This window comes from Nematolebias whitei, chromosome 22 (genome assembly GCF_014905685.2).
Source record: "Nematolebias whitei isolate Nwh7 chromosome 22, NemWhi1, whole genome shotgun sequence".
NCBI lineage: Eukaryota > Metazoa > Chordata > Actinopteri > Cyprinodontiformes > Rivulidae > Nematolebias > Nematolebias whitei.
Window position 1 is genome coordinate 21546398 of NC_056519.1, and position 18866 is coordinate 21565263.

General features: G+C 40.9%; 1 protein-coding gene across 1 annotated transcript in view; it reads right to left on the reverse strand.

Annotated features, from left to right (window-relative positions):
* camk1da (calcium/calmodulin-dependent protein kinase 1Da) overlaps positions 1–18866 on the reverse strand; it is an 87639-nt gene that overhangs the window by 22344 nt on the left and 46429 nt on the right. Inside the window, exons 2-3 of the mRNA XM_037695870.1 lie at positions 16823–16954; positions 8356–8430 (exon numbers count right to left, since the gene is read on the reverse strand). Coding sequence (XP_037551798.1) covers positions 8356–8430; positions 16823–16954 — 207 coding nt within the window. The remainder of the gene's footprint in view (positions 1–8355; positions 8431–16822; positions 16955–18866) is intronic.

Here is an 18866-nt window from a genome sequence, read left to right on the forward strand (position 1 = left end):
TACATATGGTGGTGGCCATCTTGATTATTGACATAGCAACCCTGTTTTCAATAGAAACCTTGTTTACACCTAGATGCATCCACTCACCAGAATGGCAGTTGGTACTTCACTTGTGTTTCAAGATATCATGCTTACAACATGCAAGGATGGATGCAGGGTTAGGCCTGTCACGATAAACAAATTTTGTTGGGCGATTAGTTGTCTCAGAAATTGTAGCGATAAACGATAATATTGTTTGAAATTTGACAGTAATTAGTAATTATTGTCAAATTTAAGAAGAAATGTTGGTTAATTTGTTTTGCATGTAGTACCCTTTTCAACCACTGGATGACAGTATAAGACTTTTTGAACCAAAGGATGGATAGTGAGGGAGCAAGCAGCGTGTCTCTTTAAGAAAAATGGGATAGAGGCCCCCTTGACGTAACACGGGCCGTCTCTCTTTGGTTCTCAAAATGGACAGTCAGTGTGGTTTGAGCTCTTTAGCATAGCATTTTTCACACAAAGCTTTTAATTAAAAAAAAAGTAAACAAGTTCTCAGCTTCTTTTTTGCAGAGAAAAACAACTTTTTACACAAAGGCACAGGTTTCAACTGTGAATTCTGGAGCTTTGACAAGACAGAGGTTTTTCCCCCCGAGGTCGGCCTGTTAGCTTAGCTCGTAGCTTAGCTTCTCAGCTTAGGTGCTTTAAACGATCCAAAAACGCGATTTTGGACGGTTAAAATGGATTTTAAAGAGAAAGTGAGGGGTCTGTAGTGAACTAAGCATAAGGTCAGGATTTGACCTTAAGGACCTTATGGGACACAACTTGTTATTTCATTGATTTGCATCCAGAAATACAGGTTGACCCATCCTGAGACTTTCTTTCTTGAATCAATCAAGTAAAAGAAGACTATTCTCTATTATCATTACTATTTTACAAATGTTTGATAATCAAATTGTGTTAGTTCAAACAATGTTTGAATGTTGAAGTGAACTACTCATTTTTATTAATTGTGAAACAGTAATAATGATTCTTAATCCTCATTCAAAGTGAAATCAAGTTGGAATACGTTACAGAGAAATGATTCAATTTCTTGATTTTCTGTCTTCAATGAGCGAAGTTGTAAGTGTGTCGAAGTTCAAGTTTCGGTCAACTGAAAGTTTACTGAAAAGAAATGTCATGTTTAACTTTTACAGCAAGATACTGGAGAATTGGCTCCACGAAGTCTGGTTTCTTCATAATATCTTTTTGTCTGTTCTTAAACAATCTTAATCTTTTCCTTGACTTTTCATAACACCTTACATCACAAAACACACCTCTGTTTTGGTCCATCGACCAATCAGAAACTCTCAAATGAACCGGAAGTGAGCTTTCTTTAAATGTTGGCACTTCCTAGTTCAAGCTAGTTTCCAGTTGTTGCAAGTAGCAGCAAGCAGTTGAGTTGTCAGCTGATGATGGAGAGTTCTGAAACTCAGCAGTTCCAGAGTTCATGAAGGCTGGAATTCAGGATGCTGCTGAAAGAGAATCAAGCTGAACCAAAGACGATTTGGGAATTATGAAAGTCTGTCCTGTTTTACCTCACGACTCCAGAGGTTTTAGCTGTTCTCACGGAGACGCTGAAAGAGTTGAAAGGAGAGCTCTACACCAATGCTGAAACTATCGTCTGCAAAGGTAAAAGAGTCGATCTCAACTAAGCGTACCGTTGGGCCAAGCTGGAAAAGAAGGAGCGTGTCGGTTCTGGTTAAAACAGACAAATTCCCTCATACATCTCTCTGTAGATAAACTTCATCTTTCCATCTTTAAACTCTCCTATCTGCTAGCAAATTAATCCAGATATTTTTAGAAATGTCTGAAGCAAAGTTTTTCAATCACCGCCGTGTGGTTGACGTTTGCGGTCCCACTGTTTTGGGAGAAAACAATCGCCGTGTTGTTTACTCCTTGCTAAACTGATTAATAAGCTGTCGTTATTTTCAATTCTTGCCAATTAATGTAAATGTGTGATGTGTTAAACTTGATTATGTTAATAAATGACCCACTGTCTTGGTGAGTCAAAGATAATTAACGTTTCCGTCCACATTTTCTAAATTCAATGCACGTCATCATACAGTCCAGAAAAATGAAAGAATCCGTTTTAACAGTATGAATATATGACAGATATGTACATACTACAGGTCAATGAAGAGCACCGGAGTTGAACCTTTAGTCATCCAGTGTCTTCAGTAGAAAGAGAGAAACACGTAGAAACGATAAAGCCGATAAATGAAAATGAGGTTGATAATTCTCATTTATCATGCGATTAATTAATTTATTGTTTATCACGACAGGCCTATGCAGGGTATTTAAAATTCCCCCTTATTACTCCACGACAGAGGACCAAAATCGCTCAAATCAAATATACAGCAAACACAAACCAAAAGCTGTGACCGTGTAATTGTGTTGTCTTGCTTATATAAAAGTTTACATCAAGAAAAAAACTAACAATAAGACAGCACTGAAATACGCATTAACATAATAAAATGCTGTCTACTTGAAATACTTTTTTTTTTTTTTAACATGGTTGAAATCTAGACTGCCCTTACAGCAAATGGGTTTTATTCTCAGCATTCAACTCACAGCACAAACAGAAATCATTCAAAGCCCATGTCAGACTTGGTTGCTTCGATTTTCATAGGCGCATCGACTGATTGGCCCCCTGTGCTCGAGGTTACGTAAGGCCAGCAAAGTAAATGCCGTCAGACTTCATTGATCCGCCATGATGCAATTACATGGAATACATTCAAAAATCCTCATTTCTAAAAGAGATTTATGCCTGGTGGGGGTGGGGGGGGGGATAAGAAATGTGACATTCCAGTAAAGGAGCATAATAATAACAAATGAGACTACTTAATGCTGTATGGATCAGTAGTAATGCATCAAACCCACCAGCCTGGGTACAGAGATCAAAGACAATCCATCATGATAAAACTGCTGTACCGTTATGAAACTATAAAACTATGTCATATTTTTTTTAAAGTGCAGTTTACTGCACAGTAGACAGCTAAAGAAGCTTCTTTCTTTTATATTTTAACATGTCTCCTCTGTGACCAAAGAGAGTGAACAAGAATGGCAGTACTGCTGGGTGAGAGGGATGTATGAAAACGAGCGATGGTACGGTGGTAAAAGTAGGCTGAGCGAGCGACGTTATGGATATGAGATTTAAAAGATAATGTGTTGGCAGGATGACACCCAGACTCAACTTGGGGGGACAGGGAAACTGAGGTGCTGTCTATATGAATGGAAAGTTGCTGGAATTTGCAAGAGTGCATTTGATGCCATTGAGGAAAAAGTTCTGTTTTTTCACTGTATAGTTTGAGAAAGTTGCTGTTGAACCAGAATCTGATATCATAAAGGCAGTCAGTGTGTGCTGTGGGAGGGTAGACACACAAAGCTGGGTGTCATAACTGTGGAATTGGTTGGCATGTGTTTGAAAGATATTACCAAGTGGAAGGAGGTACCGTAAATGGACTGTACTTGTGTAGTGAAGCAGGGGTACACAGCTTTGCTGTGGATTCATTACTAATTAATTATTCTTAAAGCTAGTTCAAGCACAAAGAATATTAATTATTTAAATACAACGGATTCTTTCTTTTTCGAGTTAAATTAATGCCACGTGACCGAGATAACTGTGAGGATTGTTTAATCAGTGACATGAGACGCTATTTTTCTTTGACCCATCGGAATAAATGCGGTCATTTATTTAACAGAATCAAAATTTAACATCAAAATATGTACACATTGATTTGCTGATCTGTTTCTGATTAATAAAACTTGGCACGCTTTACTAACAAGACAACAGAACATTTCTGAAGGCATCTAGATTACTGGCAAAATAAAAAGTTTAAAGGAAGGAATGGAGAAGTTTAAAAGTAGATGGATGGAGGAAGATGTATGTTTGTTGACCAGAATTAGCACGCTTCTTCCAACACCAGCTCAAACCCCCGGTACACTCGGTGCGTGACGACTCGTTACCTTTGCAGAAGATGAATCAGCTCCGGTACAGGGTCCATTTCAAGGCTACCTTTCCAGCGTCTCCGGTTAAAGCGGCTGGTCATTGTCAGAAGTCGTGTGGTTTACTCCGTCAAACAGAACAAGCTTCCTTAGAAGTTGTAGGGCGTTACGCCCGGGTGAGTTCACAGCGAGGCGCTGTGACTCCAGCTGGGATGGACGAACCCTCGTCTCATGGTCAAATCCATCAGCTATTGATTAAATCTGAAAGTTCCTTAGGAACTCTCAGGAAGACTTCAGTCAAAGACTGAAGAAGACTGAAGACTCAGAAGACTTGAGAAGACTCCATGAAAGACTCTAGGAAGACTCCGGTCAAAGACTGACTAGTTCCAGGAAGTGTTGACTTTTAAAGAGTCCTCACTTCCGGTCACTTGGTACTTCCTGACTGGTTGAAACAACCAACAGGGGGGTGTTTCAGTGATGTCAGAGGGTTATTAAAAGTCAAGAGAGGATGCAGGAATGTTTAGGAACAATTAGTACAGACAAAGAAATGTTATGGCGAAGTGAGAAACGCAGATGCTAGTTGAAGTTATTTACCGTCTGCTAGGTTTAAAAACAAGACACTTCGTTCTAATAACTCGTTTTATGACTGTCTCTGACTTTCGACCAATATCACTACTTCTCATTCAGACAGAAGATCAAAATGCATAATTACTTTGTAAATAGACATTTAAAATGATTTCCAAGTCTAATGAGGTTTAAAAATCATTAATACTGTTTCACAGTTGATTTAAAATGAGTGGTTCACTTCAACATTTAGAAATGGTATGAACTAAGCACAATTTGATTATCAAAATATTCTAAAATAGTAATGATAATGTAAAAAGAAGAGTGTTCTTTCAATTGATTAATTCAGGATACAAGTAAATAGTCTCTGGATGAGCTAATTTGTGTTTCTGGATTCAAATCAATGAAATAGTTCCTGTCCCATGAAGGTCTTCAGAGACAGATTGTTGTCGGAGGCCTAGTTCATTACACTTGTATAGCACCTTTCCATCTTATAAAGGTACTCAAAGCGCTTTACACTACACTCTGTGCCCTCGTTTACCCATTCATACAGCATTTTACTAGATCTCTACAAAGATTAATCAGTGCTTTTAGATCACATTCATTCACCGATGGGGCGGGGGCAGATACCTGAATGGGCGAGCCCGGCTCCGACTTGCATTCCCTGTTCAATTCCAGTCCAGAAAAACACTAATCTTGAAAACAACAAACACTTTTCAGATTGTTCATGATGGGGGACATCGGTGTACTGCTTCTTTAAACTGGTCCTAGACATGAATGATTTCCTGTGATAATTATTTAATAGGTGAGAATCTGAACTCAACCCATGCCCTTAAAGACGACCTCAATCCTTATTTACTTCTTCACCATTTTAACCCAGTAAGTCCTGCTGCAGTTCTCAGGGTTATGCTAAAAAAAAGTCAGAACCCACTTCTTTCACCCGGTAACTATAGAAACAGACCAGTGCTCCATTAACAGGTGGTAACTGGAAGGAAAAGAAGGGAAGATGTAAAGAAAAAAAATGCACGCAAGCGGGAGAAAACCAAGAGGTGACGGAGATGGAAATAAGGTGTGAGAGGAGAGGAAGGGAAGCAGCGAGGTGAAACCAGTAGAGGGCAGATGGTGTGAGCGAGGAAAAAACAAGATGCAGAAGTGGATCGAGGCGTGAGAGAGGCTGGGTCATTCCTGAGGCAAACTCTGGCACTGTTTCTCAAAACCGACTGTTTTTAGATTTCAAATGTAAAACCTCTCTTAAAGTTTGGTTTAAAACAACTAAATGACGGCGAATAAGCTCAAGTTGATCAGATCATTTGACCAGTACATTTTCAAATCATCTCATTTTCCCAGTTTGTGATTCATTACAAATATTTAAATCTACAATCATCACCCTGTAGGGCACTTTATAACGCTGAAAGTAATGAAGTCACAAGTATACAAGGATAAGTATCTCCTCTGGAGGTGGGAACAACAAACAGGTGGCGGCTGAAGCCTAAGTAAAGGAAAATAACGCTAAAGAGATTAAGCAGAATTAAGACGTCTGGAGTCTGGCCAACAAGGATTACCAGTCTTGTAAACAGGATGCTGAATTAATTCTGCGAAAAGGTGAATTTGTTTCCTAATTGACCATCTGAATGCACAGACAAAAGCATGTACTCAGATGGACACGGCACAGTTTACTGTGAAACCTCATGTTTGCATATTAGTCATACAATTATTTACTGAAGCCTATTTTGTAGCACAAATCTCAGAGGTAAGACATGTAGCCATTTATTTCGAAGAATGGAGTTTTTGAATTACTTTACTGTAGAATAGTTAATAATTACCATTTTATATTCAGGAATGACATTTTTAGGGCAGTTTAGGGTAAATTAAATAGGATGCTTTTATTTGCTACCATTTGTGACGTTTTTCTGTTGTTTTTTCTATTCAGGGATTTTAGGACTATTTTTGAATCAAGTTATCAAAATAATTCAAAAAGTTTTTTACATCCATCGATTCATCTTCTTTACTCATTTTCTCCTTTTGGGGTTGCGAGGGAGCTGGTGCCTATGTACAGCAGTTAATGTGTAAAAGTCTTGGACATGTCTCCAGTCCATCACAGGGACGCATAAAGACAAACGACCACACTCACACCTGTGGACAAATTAAAAGCACTCAATTAACCCAACATGACTGTTTTGAGAAACCTGGAGAAAACTCATGCCCACAGGGAGGACATGCAAACATCCCGCAGGAGCTGAGGTGAGGTGAACCTGTGACCTTCTTGCTACGAGGGGACAGTGCTAACCACTGTTCCGCCATGCCACCCAACTTCTAAATAGAGTTGCATTCGGGTCCAAAAAAAATCAGACCCGAGCCAGCTCGTAGCCATCATTTCCGAACCCCACCCGATCCGACAAATTAACAGTAATTACAGGTCCCAACCCAACCCCCCCCCCCCATCCCCTCTACCCCAACATTTTTAATTAAGCTTTGACTGCTTATATAGATATTAACGGTTGGCTAAGGGAGCAGAAGATCGGAGCTGAGGGGGTGTTCGTCCTTTCATGGCCGTCAAAGAGCAATAATTCTCTGCTTCTGCCTGCACTCTGCATTTTTCAGACATGGACCCTGCTCTGACATGTTGGATATTTTGTGATCTCACCTGTTTGTGTCGTCGGCTGTGCGCGTTCGCCGAGTGCGGCGACTGAATGAACATCCATTTGTGCTGATGGATCGCTGGCAGTAGTCCCATCTGAAGCTTAACTGAACTTTTTACCTCTTTCAAGGCCGGTCAGCGCGCAGTGAATTGGACGCATGCGGCTGGTGATTGTATGGCAAGCCATGTTGCCATATAATTGGATCGTCAACCGCGCGCGCCCACTGATGCAATCAAAAGCACGGCACCGACCCGTCCCACACATTAATATGAACCGGCCCGGTTCTAATCCAAGTCGGGCCGGGCTCCAGGTTTGGGTTAGAAATGACAGCTCTACTTCTAAGAGAGTCAAAATATCAAATTACTAAAGCTGAAATGTTTAATAGCCAAGAAGTGCAATTTAAATTCCACATGATCAAGTTGGCTTTAGTTTGGGAAAACCGTGTATTGTTATGGTCATTTGGCAAATAAAGAATCAAACTTGTGATACCAACTAACCCTTACACACATACTTATTGTTTTGGCTCTTTGACTACCTCCCTTTGTAGCTCAGATACATAAAAATGGTAGGTTAACTTCAAACCCTTGTGCTGTTGGTTGGTGTCTCAGAACCATGTGGGACGTGTGGTATGACCGAGGCTTTTTTCCATCCATCCATTATCTTTATCCAGTTATTACTTTTTGGGTCATGGGGGTCACTGGTGACCACATCCAGCAGTCACTGTGTAGGAGGCGGGGGACACCCTGGACAGGTCTCCAGTCCATCACAGGGACACACAGAGACAAACAACCTCTCTCTCTCTCTCTCTCTTAGAGACAATTTAGAGTTACCAATCAGACTAACATGCCTGTTTTTGGTCTGTGGGAGGAAACCGGAGTACGCGGAGAAAACCCACGCATGCACGGAGAGAACATGTAAACTCCACCCAGAATGGACCCCCGACCGGGATTTGATACGGCGACCTTCTCGTTGAGAGGCGACAGCTCTACCAACTGCACCACCGTGCTGCCGAGGCTTTTTGTTTCTACAATTCAAATGATACAGGACATCAACTGGGTCCATTTCTTTCTCTTTTAATACTGTCTCTCCCACATAGATAATTTACTCAATGATACTAAAAAACAAACAAACACACCAATCGTGTTAAAAATGCACCAACAGCCAATAAGCATGGAGATAAACTCACAGCTGCATCACCAGGTAGAGGTGGTCTGGACTCTCATAGATGTCCTCCAGCGCCACGATGTTCTCATGCTTGATCCTGTGAAGCAAACAAACAGTGAGAGAAGCTTTTTAATTCCAATATTTGGTCTTGAAATGCAGAAACGTTGTGTCCGGGTGAGGAGTCAGTCAAATTCTCATGAATATATACATTTTGGTTTTGCAGCAATAACAAGCAAACAGTAATTAGTGTAAATTAAGATTGTTCTGTAATTTCATACCAGCCATTCCCTGCCAGCACAAACTTGTCAAAAATGTGAATTAATCGTTTTTAACCCCATCTTTTCTCCCATCACACCTTCTGCTCATTTCAATGCTTCTCCTCTCACCTCTCCATGGTTACAGCAGCATGATGAGGGCGGTTCATGTGTGTAGATGTGCAGCTTCATTATCCTAATGCTTTCCATCACGGAGGAACGTGATTAAATTTGCGTGGGTGTTTGGTTTAATCATCGTCTGCATTGTAAATCAAGGTAATTCCCTCCGGACTGACACACATAAACACAAACACAGTAGGTGTTCAGGTGAGGACTGAACACTTAACTCCGGAGTGTATGATCTTTAAGACGGCAGGCAAGCAACGAACCACACACACATCCCACACAAACACGCACAGACCCACACATGAACGTGAGTGCAGGTTCTGAGGGGATAATGTGTGTATTTAAGCCATGCCTGGGATAATAAAGGGCTGGCAGACAACAGTCTGAGGGTAATGGCAGAGCCGAGTCAGAGTGCATTCACAATAAGCCCCTCTTCCATTTCAGGCGTGATGCTGCGGTTCGCCGTTTTCAGTCATGATTTATTTATTTATTTATTTTTTGTCTCTGTGACATTGGTCCAGCTGTACACATCTGTGTTTGGCTGCACCCCAACAAGACTGTATCTCTCAATTTCTATCTCCGCATTTCCTTGCTCAGATTACGTCCATGGTGCTGAAATCACAAGGCGTTTTGGTTATCAGTTTGCAATTAATCTGATTACTTGTTTTTTTTGTCCAGTACCTGACCGTGGTGTTTGCGTCTTTGTAAATGAAAAAATGGAGGACAAAAAGATATATAAACTTAAGTATCTACAAACGAACAGCATCTGAAAATCATGTTTGTAAAAGAAGAATGTCAGCAAAAACCTGACACTGGAGGTAAGAGATCACCTTGTTCATGTTTTAACTATCGTCATCCTTTAGGTTTATGATCCTTTTTAAAGCTAAATGTTTTGTAGGCTATAGAGCTAGGTAGCTTAACAAGAAAAAGAATATCACACTCTTAAGGAAATGAACAGAAAGTGAACTAAAAATGAGTACTGGTACCAGCACACCAAGTTCTTTCCAAACCATCATTGTGCTTTGTACATGATGTTTTTGAACACAACAGTTATCCATAACCTGCCATCCAATGGAAAACCAACTATCAAGTATCAGTGAAAGCCAAAATGGAAGTTGGTACCTCACTTAGTTTCAAATTATGAAGCTCACAAAACAAACGGAGACGGCATTTCCACGAAGAGGGGCAATAAAGGGAGACAAGAAGACCCAGCTTACTGATTTATGTCAACTGATGACAAAAAGAAAAGAAAATCTCAGTAACGAGACAATTCCAAACAGTAGATGAAGTTTGCCCTTAGAAAGTAAGAGAATGCTTTTTAAATAAAACTTAAGAGAACCTTTTTCTGAACCATTTTGGCCTTGGTTGTCTTCAGGCTGTTTCTGTGAGTAGCAAGTTGGCCTTCTGGTCTAAAACATTTGATCGTTAATCATGATGATCGATTGTTTTGGATGGATGGGTCCTTTTGCATGTGTTAAAAGCCTGCTTTTGAGATTCCAACAGGAGGTTGGCCTGAAACACAGCAATGAAGGCTACGTATGAGACAGATCTGGTTGGCAGGCCACAGACTGATGAAGTCTTCCGGATGGACGACGAAACGTTTCTCCCTTAAAGAAACTGGTCCAGATGAAATGATTTAACCTTTTTTTGTTACGGGAACATTGTTACGAGTGTGAAGCAGTTGGGATGAGAATCAGCACCTCCAAACCTGAGGCCATGGTCCTCAGTCAGAAAAGAGTGGATTGATCTCTTCAGGTCGAGGGTGAGGTTCTGCCTCAAGTGGAGTTCAAGTATCTCGCGGTTTTGTTCACAAGTGAGGGAAGAATGGAGCATGAGATTGACAGACTGATTGGTGCAGCGTCTGCAGTATTGCGAACTCTGTACTGGTCCGTTGTGGTGAAGAGGGAGCTGAGCTGTAAGGCAAAGCTCTGTTTACCAGTTGGTCTATGTTCCTATCTTCACCTATGGTCATGAACTCTGGGTAGAGACCGACAGAATGAGATTGCAGACGGTTGAAATGAGATTCTTCAGCAGGGTAGCTGGACTATCCCTTAGAAACAGGGTGAGAAGTTCAGTTATCCAGGAGAGACAGAGTAGAACCACTGCTCCTCCATGTCGAGAGGAGCCAGTTGAGGTGGTTTGGGCATTTGGTAATGATGCTCCCTGGGCGCCTCCCTAGAGAGGTGTTTCGGGCATGTCCACCTGGGAGGAGACCCCAGGGAAGACCCAGGACACGCTGGAGTCTATGTCTCTCGGTTGGCCTGGGAACGCCTTGGAGTCCTCCCAGAAGAGCTGGAAGAGGCTGTGGAAAGATGTCTGGACCTCCCTGCTCAAGCTGCTGGCCTGCAACCCGACTTCAGAACAAGTAGACGATAATGGATGGAAGGAACATTTTTACCACCTGTGGTAGAGCTGAGGTTTTATCAATAGGAAGGCAGCATTACTTGGCTTTAAATGTGAACAGCCAACTCTATGTGACAATTCTACTGCATCTAAAGACATATCACTAAATGTTTTCTTCCACAATGGTCACAATCTCTGCCAAAGCTTAGGCACCAGAGGGGGCGGCCAGTCCTGCTTTAAATTCTCAACAGCGAAGCCATGCCAGTTTACATGCTGCACACCCTGGATTTCCTATGACTGGGAAGCAAACTATGGTTTTAATACACACCTGAAGATTATCCCAAGACCCCAGAAAGACCAATAACACTAATTTCGTCAACAGATTTGTTTTCCATTAATTTCACAGGGTCTTCATCCAGTGTGAAGGGAGCCTACATGTTTCCACTGTTTGAAACTGACTCAAAAAGTAGAACAGAAATATGCGTTTCTTCTTTGCAGGAGAAAAAAGCACAAGGTGAACAGACAAGATGATGCTAGTGAGCGCCATATTTTCTTCACTGTTCAAGACCACATTCACAGTTCTCTCCACCATCTGTTGCCACAGAAAAAAATCAGACCGAGCTGTTTTCTCTCTCATAAAAGCAACATCTTCCAGTTTTGTCACATTAAGTGGTCCAGCTAATTTCTCTCCAATGCCAGCTCGGTGTCTCTCACTGCGCAGGATGGTAGAAACTGTCAGCGATGCTCTCAATTGTTTGCAGTAATGACATCCATTTATCTAAACGAACGTCAGCATCTCTCCCTTATTACTGGTAGCAATTCTCATTTTCGCTAATGTTACACAGAGAGCAAAATTAGCAAACTCGTTTTATTTAATTGCATCATATTTCTCTATTGTCTCTACACACACAATCGAACCACTTAGATACTTCTCTGTAACTGTGTGGCTATATCAATAGTTCATATTTTGGACTTATTTGGATTAAAAAGCACATGTTTGCTGTTAGCTCCTCACCACTTATGAGCCATAGAAGTATCACACAGACATTAGTTTTGGTATGGCAAATTTAAGTACAAAACATTTTGGATTACTGTGAAATTGGAAATACTTTTGAGTACTTTTGAACTACAACCTTCCTTACTAGAGATGGGATGAGATGGGGTAGATAAGAGGTAGGGCAGCTGACCTGGGACCAGAAAGTCACGGTTCGACTCCTCGCCATTCACACGTCATAGTGTCCCTGAGCAAGACACCTAATCCCTAATTGTTCCCCGGACGCTTACATAGCTGCCCACTGCTCCACCTGGTTGTATCTCACATGTGATGGGTTAAATGAAGAGCCAATTTCATCATTGTATGGGAACATACAATGATAACACATAGCACTTATATTGTACAACTGTCCAGCGTGTGGAGTGTACAGATGACAGTGACATGATGTTGGAACCAATGGGTACAGGAAGACACCCATTTACATGAAGGTTCCAAATCAGGCATAAGTGGTTTGGGGCAATGCCAAGAGAGGATTGAAATACTGTGCACCAAGCATTGCAGAAGTGTGACATCAGTGACTACCATCTGTAGCGAAGGAATTCTTTACATGACCCTACATCATCTTGCACTGTCTCAATGACTACAGGTTCAGGTCTAACACTGGTAAAACCTGAGCAGAGATGGCTACACTTGGAGCAGTTCCAAAACTGGGAAGCATGGGCTGAGGATGAGCTGACTTGTATCCTGTTCAATCACTAACACAACAAAAATATGAACACACAGCAAAAGCACAATTGCTTTGTTGCCTTTTATGGAGATCAAAACACTAGCTGAAAGCTGTTAAAACTAAATGCTAGCTAAAACAATACAAATTTTAGCTGGAAGTAGTGAAAACCTATGTAAAAAGTTAAAGTCTAGCTAAAAGCAGTAAAATGGGAGCTAAAAGCTAAACGTAAAGGACTAGCTAAAAAAAATTTAATAAAAGCCAGCTAGGCTAACATGGCAAAGGGCTGGCTAAAGGCTAAAATAGCAAATGGCAAGCTAAAGGCTAAAAATAACAAAAGACTAGCTAAAGGTTGGAAAGTCACACTTAATGATAAAAGCAGCAAAATAACAGCTAGTATCTAAAAGTAGCACAGGCCAAGGATGCAAAATGTTTGCTAAAAGCTAAAGTTATTAAAAGGCTAGCCAGAAACTAAAAGTAACAAAAGGCTAGGTAAATGCTAAAAACAGTAGAACAGTACCCAAAAGCTAAAAGCAGTAAAATGGTAGAAAAAAAGCTCAAGGTAGCAAAAGCCAAGAAAAGCTAAAAAGAACAGTAGCTAAAAGCTAAAAAGTAGCATAAGAACATAAAATGGAGCAAATATGCTGAAGCTGGTTTGTTTGATATGTTTTCAAAGGAACTGAATTCTATGGGGAAAACTACAAAAAACAAAAGTCGTAGCAGTCACCTCCTGAATGAGCTGAACGTTTTGATTAATGAATGGCTAAAATAGCATTGGGTCTGCAGAAGTAGTTAGATTGCAAAAACATACAGAAAAGTTGATTATCATGTGATGTCCTTAATGTGAGATTTGAAAGGTTTTAAATGAATATTTCCTGCTTACGGTGAGCGCACACTCCACGTAAAGCAGGTTTCCCATTTCCCAGCAACAGCCTCACAAGCTGAAAGCTGAAATTACACGTCACGTTCGTGCTTTGGACGGCGCATTCTGCTGCTAAACAGACATCTTCTGTCATTACCGAGCCTCCAGGACGTGCAACAGGCAGGGAACCGTGCGACGCCACGCAGTGATGGAAACGACTGTGGCAGGTGGCTTCGACCACAACACCCATTTTCTTCAGATCTGCCAATAAGCTCCCAGCTGGAGCTGAAGGAAGGCAGCTGTAATTGGGCGCTGAGCTCGCGCCGACGCATTGGTCCATTCAGAAACAGAAACGCGCATCAAAACAAACTCTGCTCGCCAAGCATGAATTATTTTCAGCTCTATTCAGAACATTTGTGTTAAAAAAAGAAGCTAAAGGCGAAGGTGGAGTGAGAATGTGGACAGATTATAATGAACTACGAAGACGTTTATCATTTGGCTGACAGCGACAAATGATTAATTTCTGGAGTTAATTTGAGTCAAGATGGCTGCCACAGCAAAAAAAACCAAAAAACTTTCCAAATACATAAATGGCTATGACTATGTCAATTTTACAGATATTGAGCTAAAATTTAGACCAATAGTAGCCGAGTCAGTTATTCAACCTATACTCAGAGCACTAACAGATTGTGGGAAATCTGTGTTTAAAACTTGGCCATAAACTATTGCAGTCAACCCTGTCTGACTGTTAGCAAAATATCTCATGAACCAATGAACAGATTTTATTGAAACTTCCACAAAGTAATAAATCGATATACAGACCCTTTCCAAAAAATTAGAATATCATGGAAGAGTTGTTTGATTTCCATAATTCCATTCAAAAAGTTCATCTTTAATAGATGATAGATTCAGGGTCCACAATTTAAACAATTTCAAGCATTTATTTGTTTATTTTTACATAATTTGGGCTTCCAGCTCATGAGACCCACGAAAACAGGATTTCAAAAAATTAGAATACTGTGACGACATCAGCCCACACTACTTCTCAGTTCTTGCAGAAAAAAAAAAAGAAATAATTCAGGATCACAACAAATCAATCAAAATATGATACTTTCAAAACGATATGTCATTCTTCAATACTTGGTTGTGAATCTTTGTCTTAATCTCTGCCTCGATGTGACGTGGCATTGAGGCAATCGGTCTGTGGCATTGACTGGGAGTTATAAGCCCAGATTTCCTTGATGCCGTTAGCTCTTCTTTGTTGTTGGGTCTGGTGCTCCTCATCTTCCTCTTGACAATACTCCATAGATTCTCAATGGGGTTCAGGTCCGGTGAGTTGGCTGGCCAGTCAAGCACTGTGGACATCAAACCAGGTTTTGATGCTTCTGGCAGCATGGGCAGGGACCAGGTCCTGCTGGAAGATGAAATCTGCATCTCCATACAGATCCCCAGCAGAAGGAATCATGAACTCCTCTAAAACATTCTGGTAGACTGTTGCGGTGACCTTGGATTTAAGAAAGCAGAGTTTACCAACACCTGCACCGAACATTGCACCCCAGATCATGACTGACTGTGGATATTTCACACTGGACCTCAAGCAGTATGGGTTCTGTTCCTCACCCTTCTTCCTCCAAACCCTTGGACCTTGATTTCCAAATGAAAGACGCACTTTACTTTCATTGAAAAAGAGGACAGAGGAACCCGACAGTTGTAGCTCATCTCCTGGATGCGTCTGAATGTGGTGGTTCTTGAAGCTGTGACTCCGCCTCATTCCACTCTTTCTGGATCTCTGACAGATTCTGGAATCTTCTCTGTTTGATAATCCGCTGAAGCCCATGGTCATCTCTTTTGCAGGTGCATCTTCTCCTGCCACATTTTGTCCTTCCACTAGACTTTCCATTGATATGCTTGGACACAGCACTCTATGAACAGCCAGCCTCCTTAGCTATGAACTTTTGTGGCTCACCCATCCTATGGAGGGGATCAATGATGGTCTTCTGACCAGTTGTTATGTCTGCAGTCTTCCCCATATTGAACCGAACTGAGACAACTGAACCAAGCTGAAGCAATTTAATGACACCTGAGGAAACCTGTGCAGGTGCTTTGAGTTTAGTAGATAATTAGTGTCACACTCAATTTAAAACATTCATGCCCTGCAACATTTTGACTGATTTCTCCACAGTATTATAATTTTTTGAAATCCTGTTTTCGTGGATTTCATGAGCTGGAAGCCCAAATTATGTAAAACTACAAATACTTGAAATTGTTTAAATTGTGGGCCTTGAATCTATCATCTATTAAAGATTAACTTTTTGAATGGAATTATGGAAGTTAAACAACTTTTCCATGATATTCTGATTTTTTGGAAAGGGTCTGTACATCTCTAACTGGTCAACTTTTGAAGTTGATCCAGTTCAAGAGGGCTGCTGTGGACAACTGATATTAAACAACAAAAAATGGCTATAAATTAGCCTAATTTACAAATATTAAGCTAAACTTTGGTAGCTAAACCTTGTCTCAAACATATACTTTAAAAGCAACACATTGAACAGCATCTTTATTTAAAATCTTTGCATTAACTGAGTCAAACCTGTTTGTCTGTTAGCAAAATATTTCATGAAACACTTGGCGGATTTTTATAAAACTTTCTGCAAATAATCTTTGAATGGGCATCTATAAGTAATTTACATTTGGAGACCATTTGATTTAAGATGACCACCACAGCTAGTCAACCTTAGTCTACTAAAATATCCCTCTAACTTGGTGACTTTTATAGATAATGAGCTAAAACTTGGTGTGGTGGTAGTTGACAATCCTGCACAACACAGACTCCAAGCACTAACAGATCAAACAAGATGTCGCTTGAGATTGTGCTAAATGGTACTAGGAAAGTTTAACCAAAAGAGCTACAACTTTGCCATTTTGCAACATAAGATCTTAGTCTAGAGCTCTGGCAAGAAGCAGGCGATGGTAATTTCTTCAAGAAATTCTACGGGTTTGATTGTTTGTATTATAGTGCAGCTGGGTATGTTTGTGTGAATGATAGGTAGGCTGTGGATCGTAAAGGTTTTGGAGGGATGAGGGGGTATTTTTGCACAGAAGGAAAGAGAAGGGGGGGGGGGATGCTGTTACCGCGGTAACCAGGAATTAGCGGGTTTAAGTGTGTGTTTGTGCGACGGCACTCACTTCCTCAGCACGGCGATCTCGTTCTCGATGCTGCTCTCCTTCCCCTTCAGAGCCTTCTTCGGGATGCACTTCACCGCAAACATCCGAGCGCTCTGCTTCTCCTGCGCCAGCACCACCTCGGAAAACGCCCCTCTGACAACACAAACAAAAAACAGCACGTTTATTCATCTGGAGTTACGGCAGACATTCTCAGAGGGTCGGCTTCAGGGTCTGAAATGACTCTCAGCTACTACCACATGCGCAGTTAACTCAATACATGTAAAACCGAGTTATAGATGTTTTTATGTTGGATGATGTTGATTCTCTGTGGGAGCCATCTTGAATTGGGTTGACTCCAAAACAATCTGTTGTAGATGTACATCCAATGATCATTTTCAGAGCATTTCAATCATACATGTTCAGTGGTCCATGAGAAATTTTGCCATCAGACGCACACAGACACGAGCAAAAATGTGACTTCATTTTACGTACAGCTTTCCAAAGCTTTTCATCTGACATTTTATCAATTCAGTTTCTTTGAAAGATAAAAAAAACAACAAAAACCTGGTAATCATTATCATCATTATTATCAGGAGAAATAATTGGGATCTTTAAATTCAGCTCGGTCTTTCAGTTGCCGAATGAAACGGTGTGTGAGTGCATCATGAGGACAGGCAGGATGATGAATGAAGATGAGCCCATTGGTGAGTTAATCTGCCTGATGCAAGTGCTGCTTCCTTTATTTATCTGCCCCCAGGCTCAGCGACATATTGGAGCGAACACGTGTGCCCCCATGTTTGCACTCCTGCTCAACATTCTGGCAACCCAGACCGTCATATATTCAGACTTTATAAACCACGGCTAAAATTAAGACACCACCTTTGTGTTTGTCTGAACTTTTAGTCCGGTTAGACCCGTTATGAACCTTCAGCTCCTTAGTCAAAGGACTTTATACTCAGTGTTTCCCCTACCGTTATCCAAGGAGGGTGCCACGCCCTGCCTACTGAAACTGAAACGTCCTTCACACAATCCCCCCACCCCTCCGTCGACAATTTCCGGTATTGATATAGCGCAATAAAGATACGCTAGCTAAGAAGCTACAGACGTAGCGCACCGCTTCTCACGCACTTCCTTCTAAAATTCTCTAAGCTGACAAAATGTTGAAGATCAAAAGAACTTTGAAAGATTTTGCCAGTGGCTCATTAGGATCGTCCTGGTAACCGCACACGTCAAGTAGGCAGAAACACAGAGCAGAAGGTAAGCCTCAGCTAGGCCTGTCACGATAACAAATTTTGTTGGGCGATTAATTGTCTCAGAAATTATTGCGATAAACGATAATATTGTTTGAAATTTGACAATAATTAGTTATTATTGTCAAATTTAAGAAGAAATGTTTGTTTTGCATGTAGTAACCTTTTTCGACCACCACATGGCAGTAGAAAACTGTTTGAACCTAAGGATGGATACTGAGGGAGCAAGCAACGTCTCTAAGAAAAATGGGAGGGAGGGATGTGCGATATGGCATAAAATTAATATCACAATATGTATTGTGATGGGTGGCGGTAACGATATATATCACAATATGCTTATTTTTTTAGCTCAAATGCTTCAACTAAAGCTGACCAATGAACTTTCTATGAAAAAAATCTTTCAACGGAACACTGAATTTTGCGCAGCGTCTGAATACGAGTACGGCAAGCTGGCCGTAGTTAGCTTGTAGCTTCGCCACTTAGCTGTCAAAGAAAGGACTGTAACACCACTTACGCACTGTTTTCAACTAAAAAAAGTAATTATTAAATCTGACAACTCTGATTTTACATCAGATTCAGCATTGCTGTGGTTAGCTGATGGAATACAGGTCTCTATCATAGGCTAAATGTCTATCGTTTCTAGTGTGTACCATATATAATGCATATTCCTAGAGGGAGGCGCTTTGGAGCTTCGACAAGATGGAGGATTGTTCCTGAGGTCAGCCTGTTAGCTTAGCTCATAACTTAACTTCTCAGCTTAGCTGCTTTTGAAAACAGATTTTAAAGAGAAAAGAGAAAGGGAGGGGTCAGTGAAG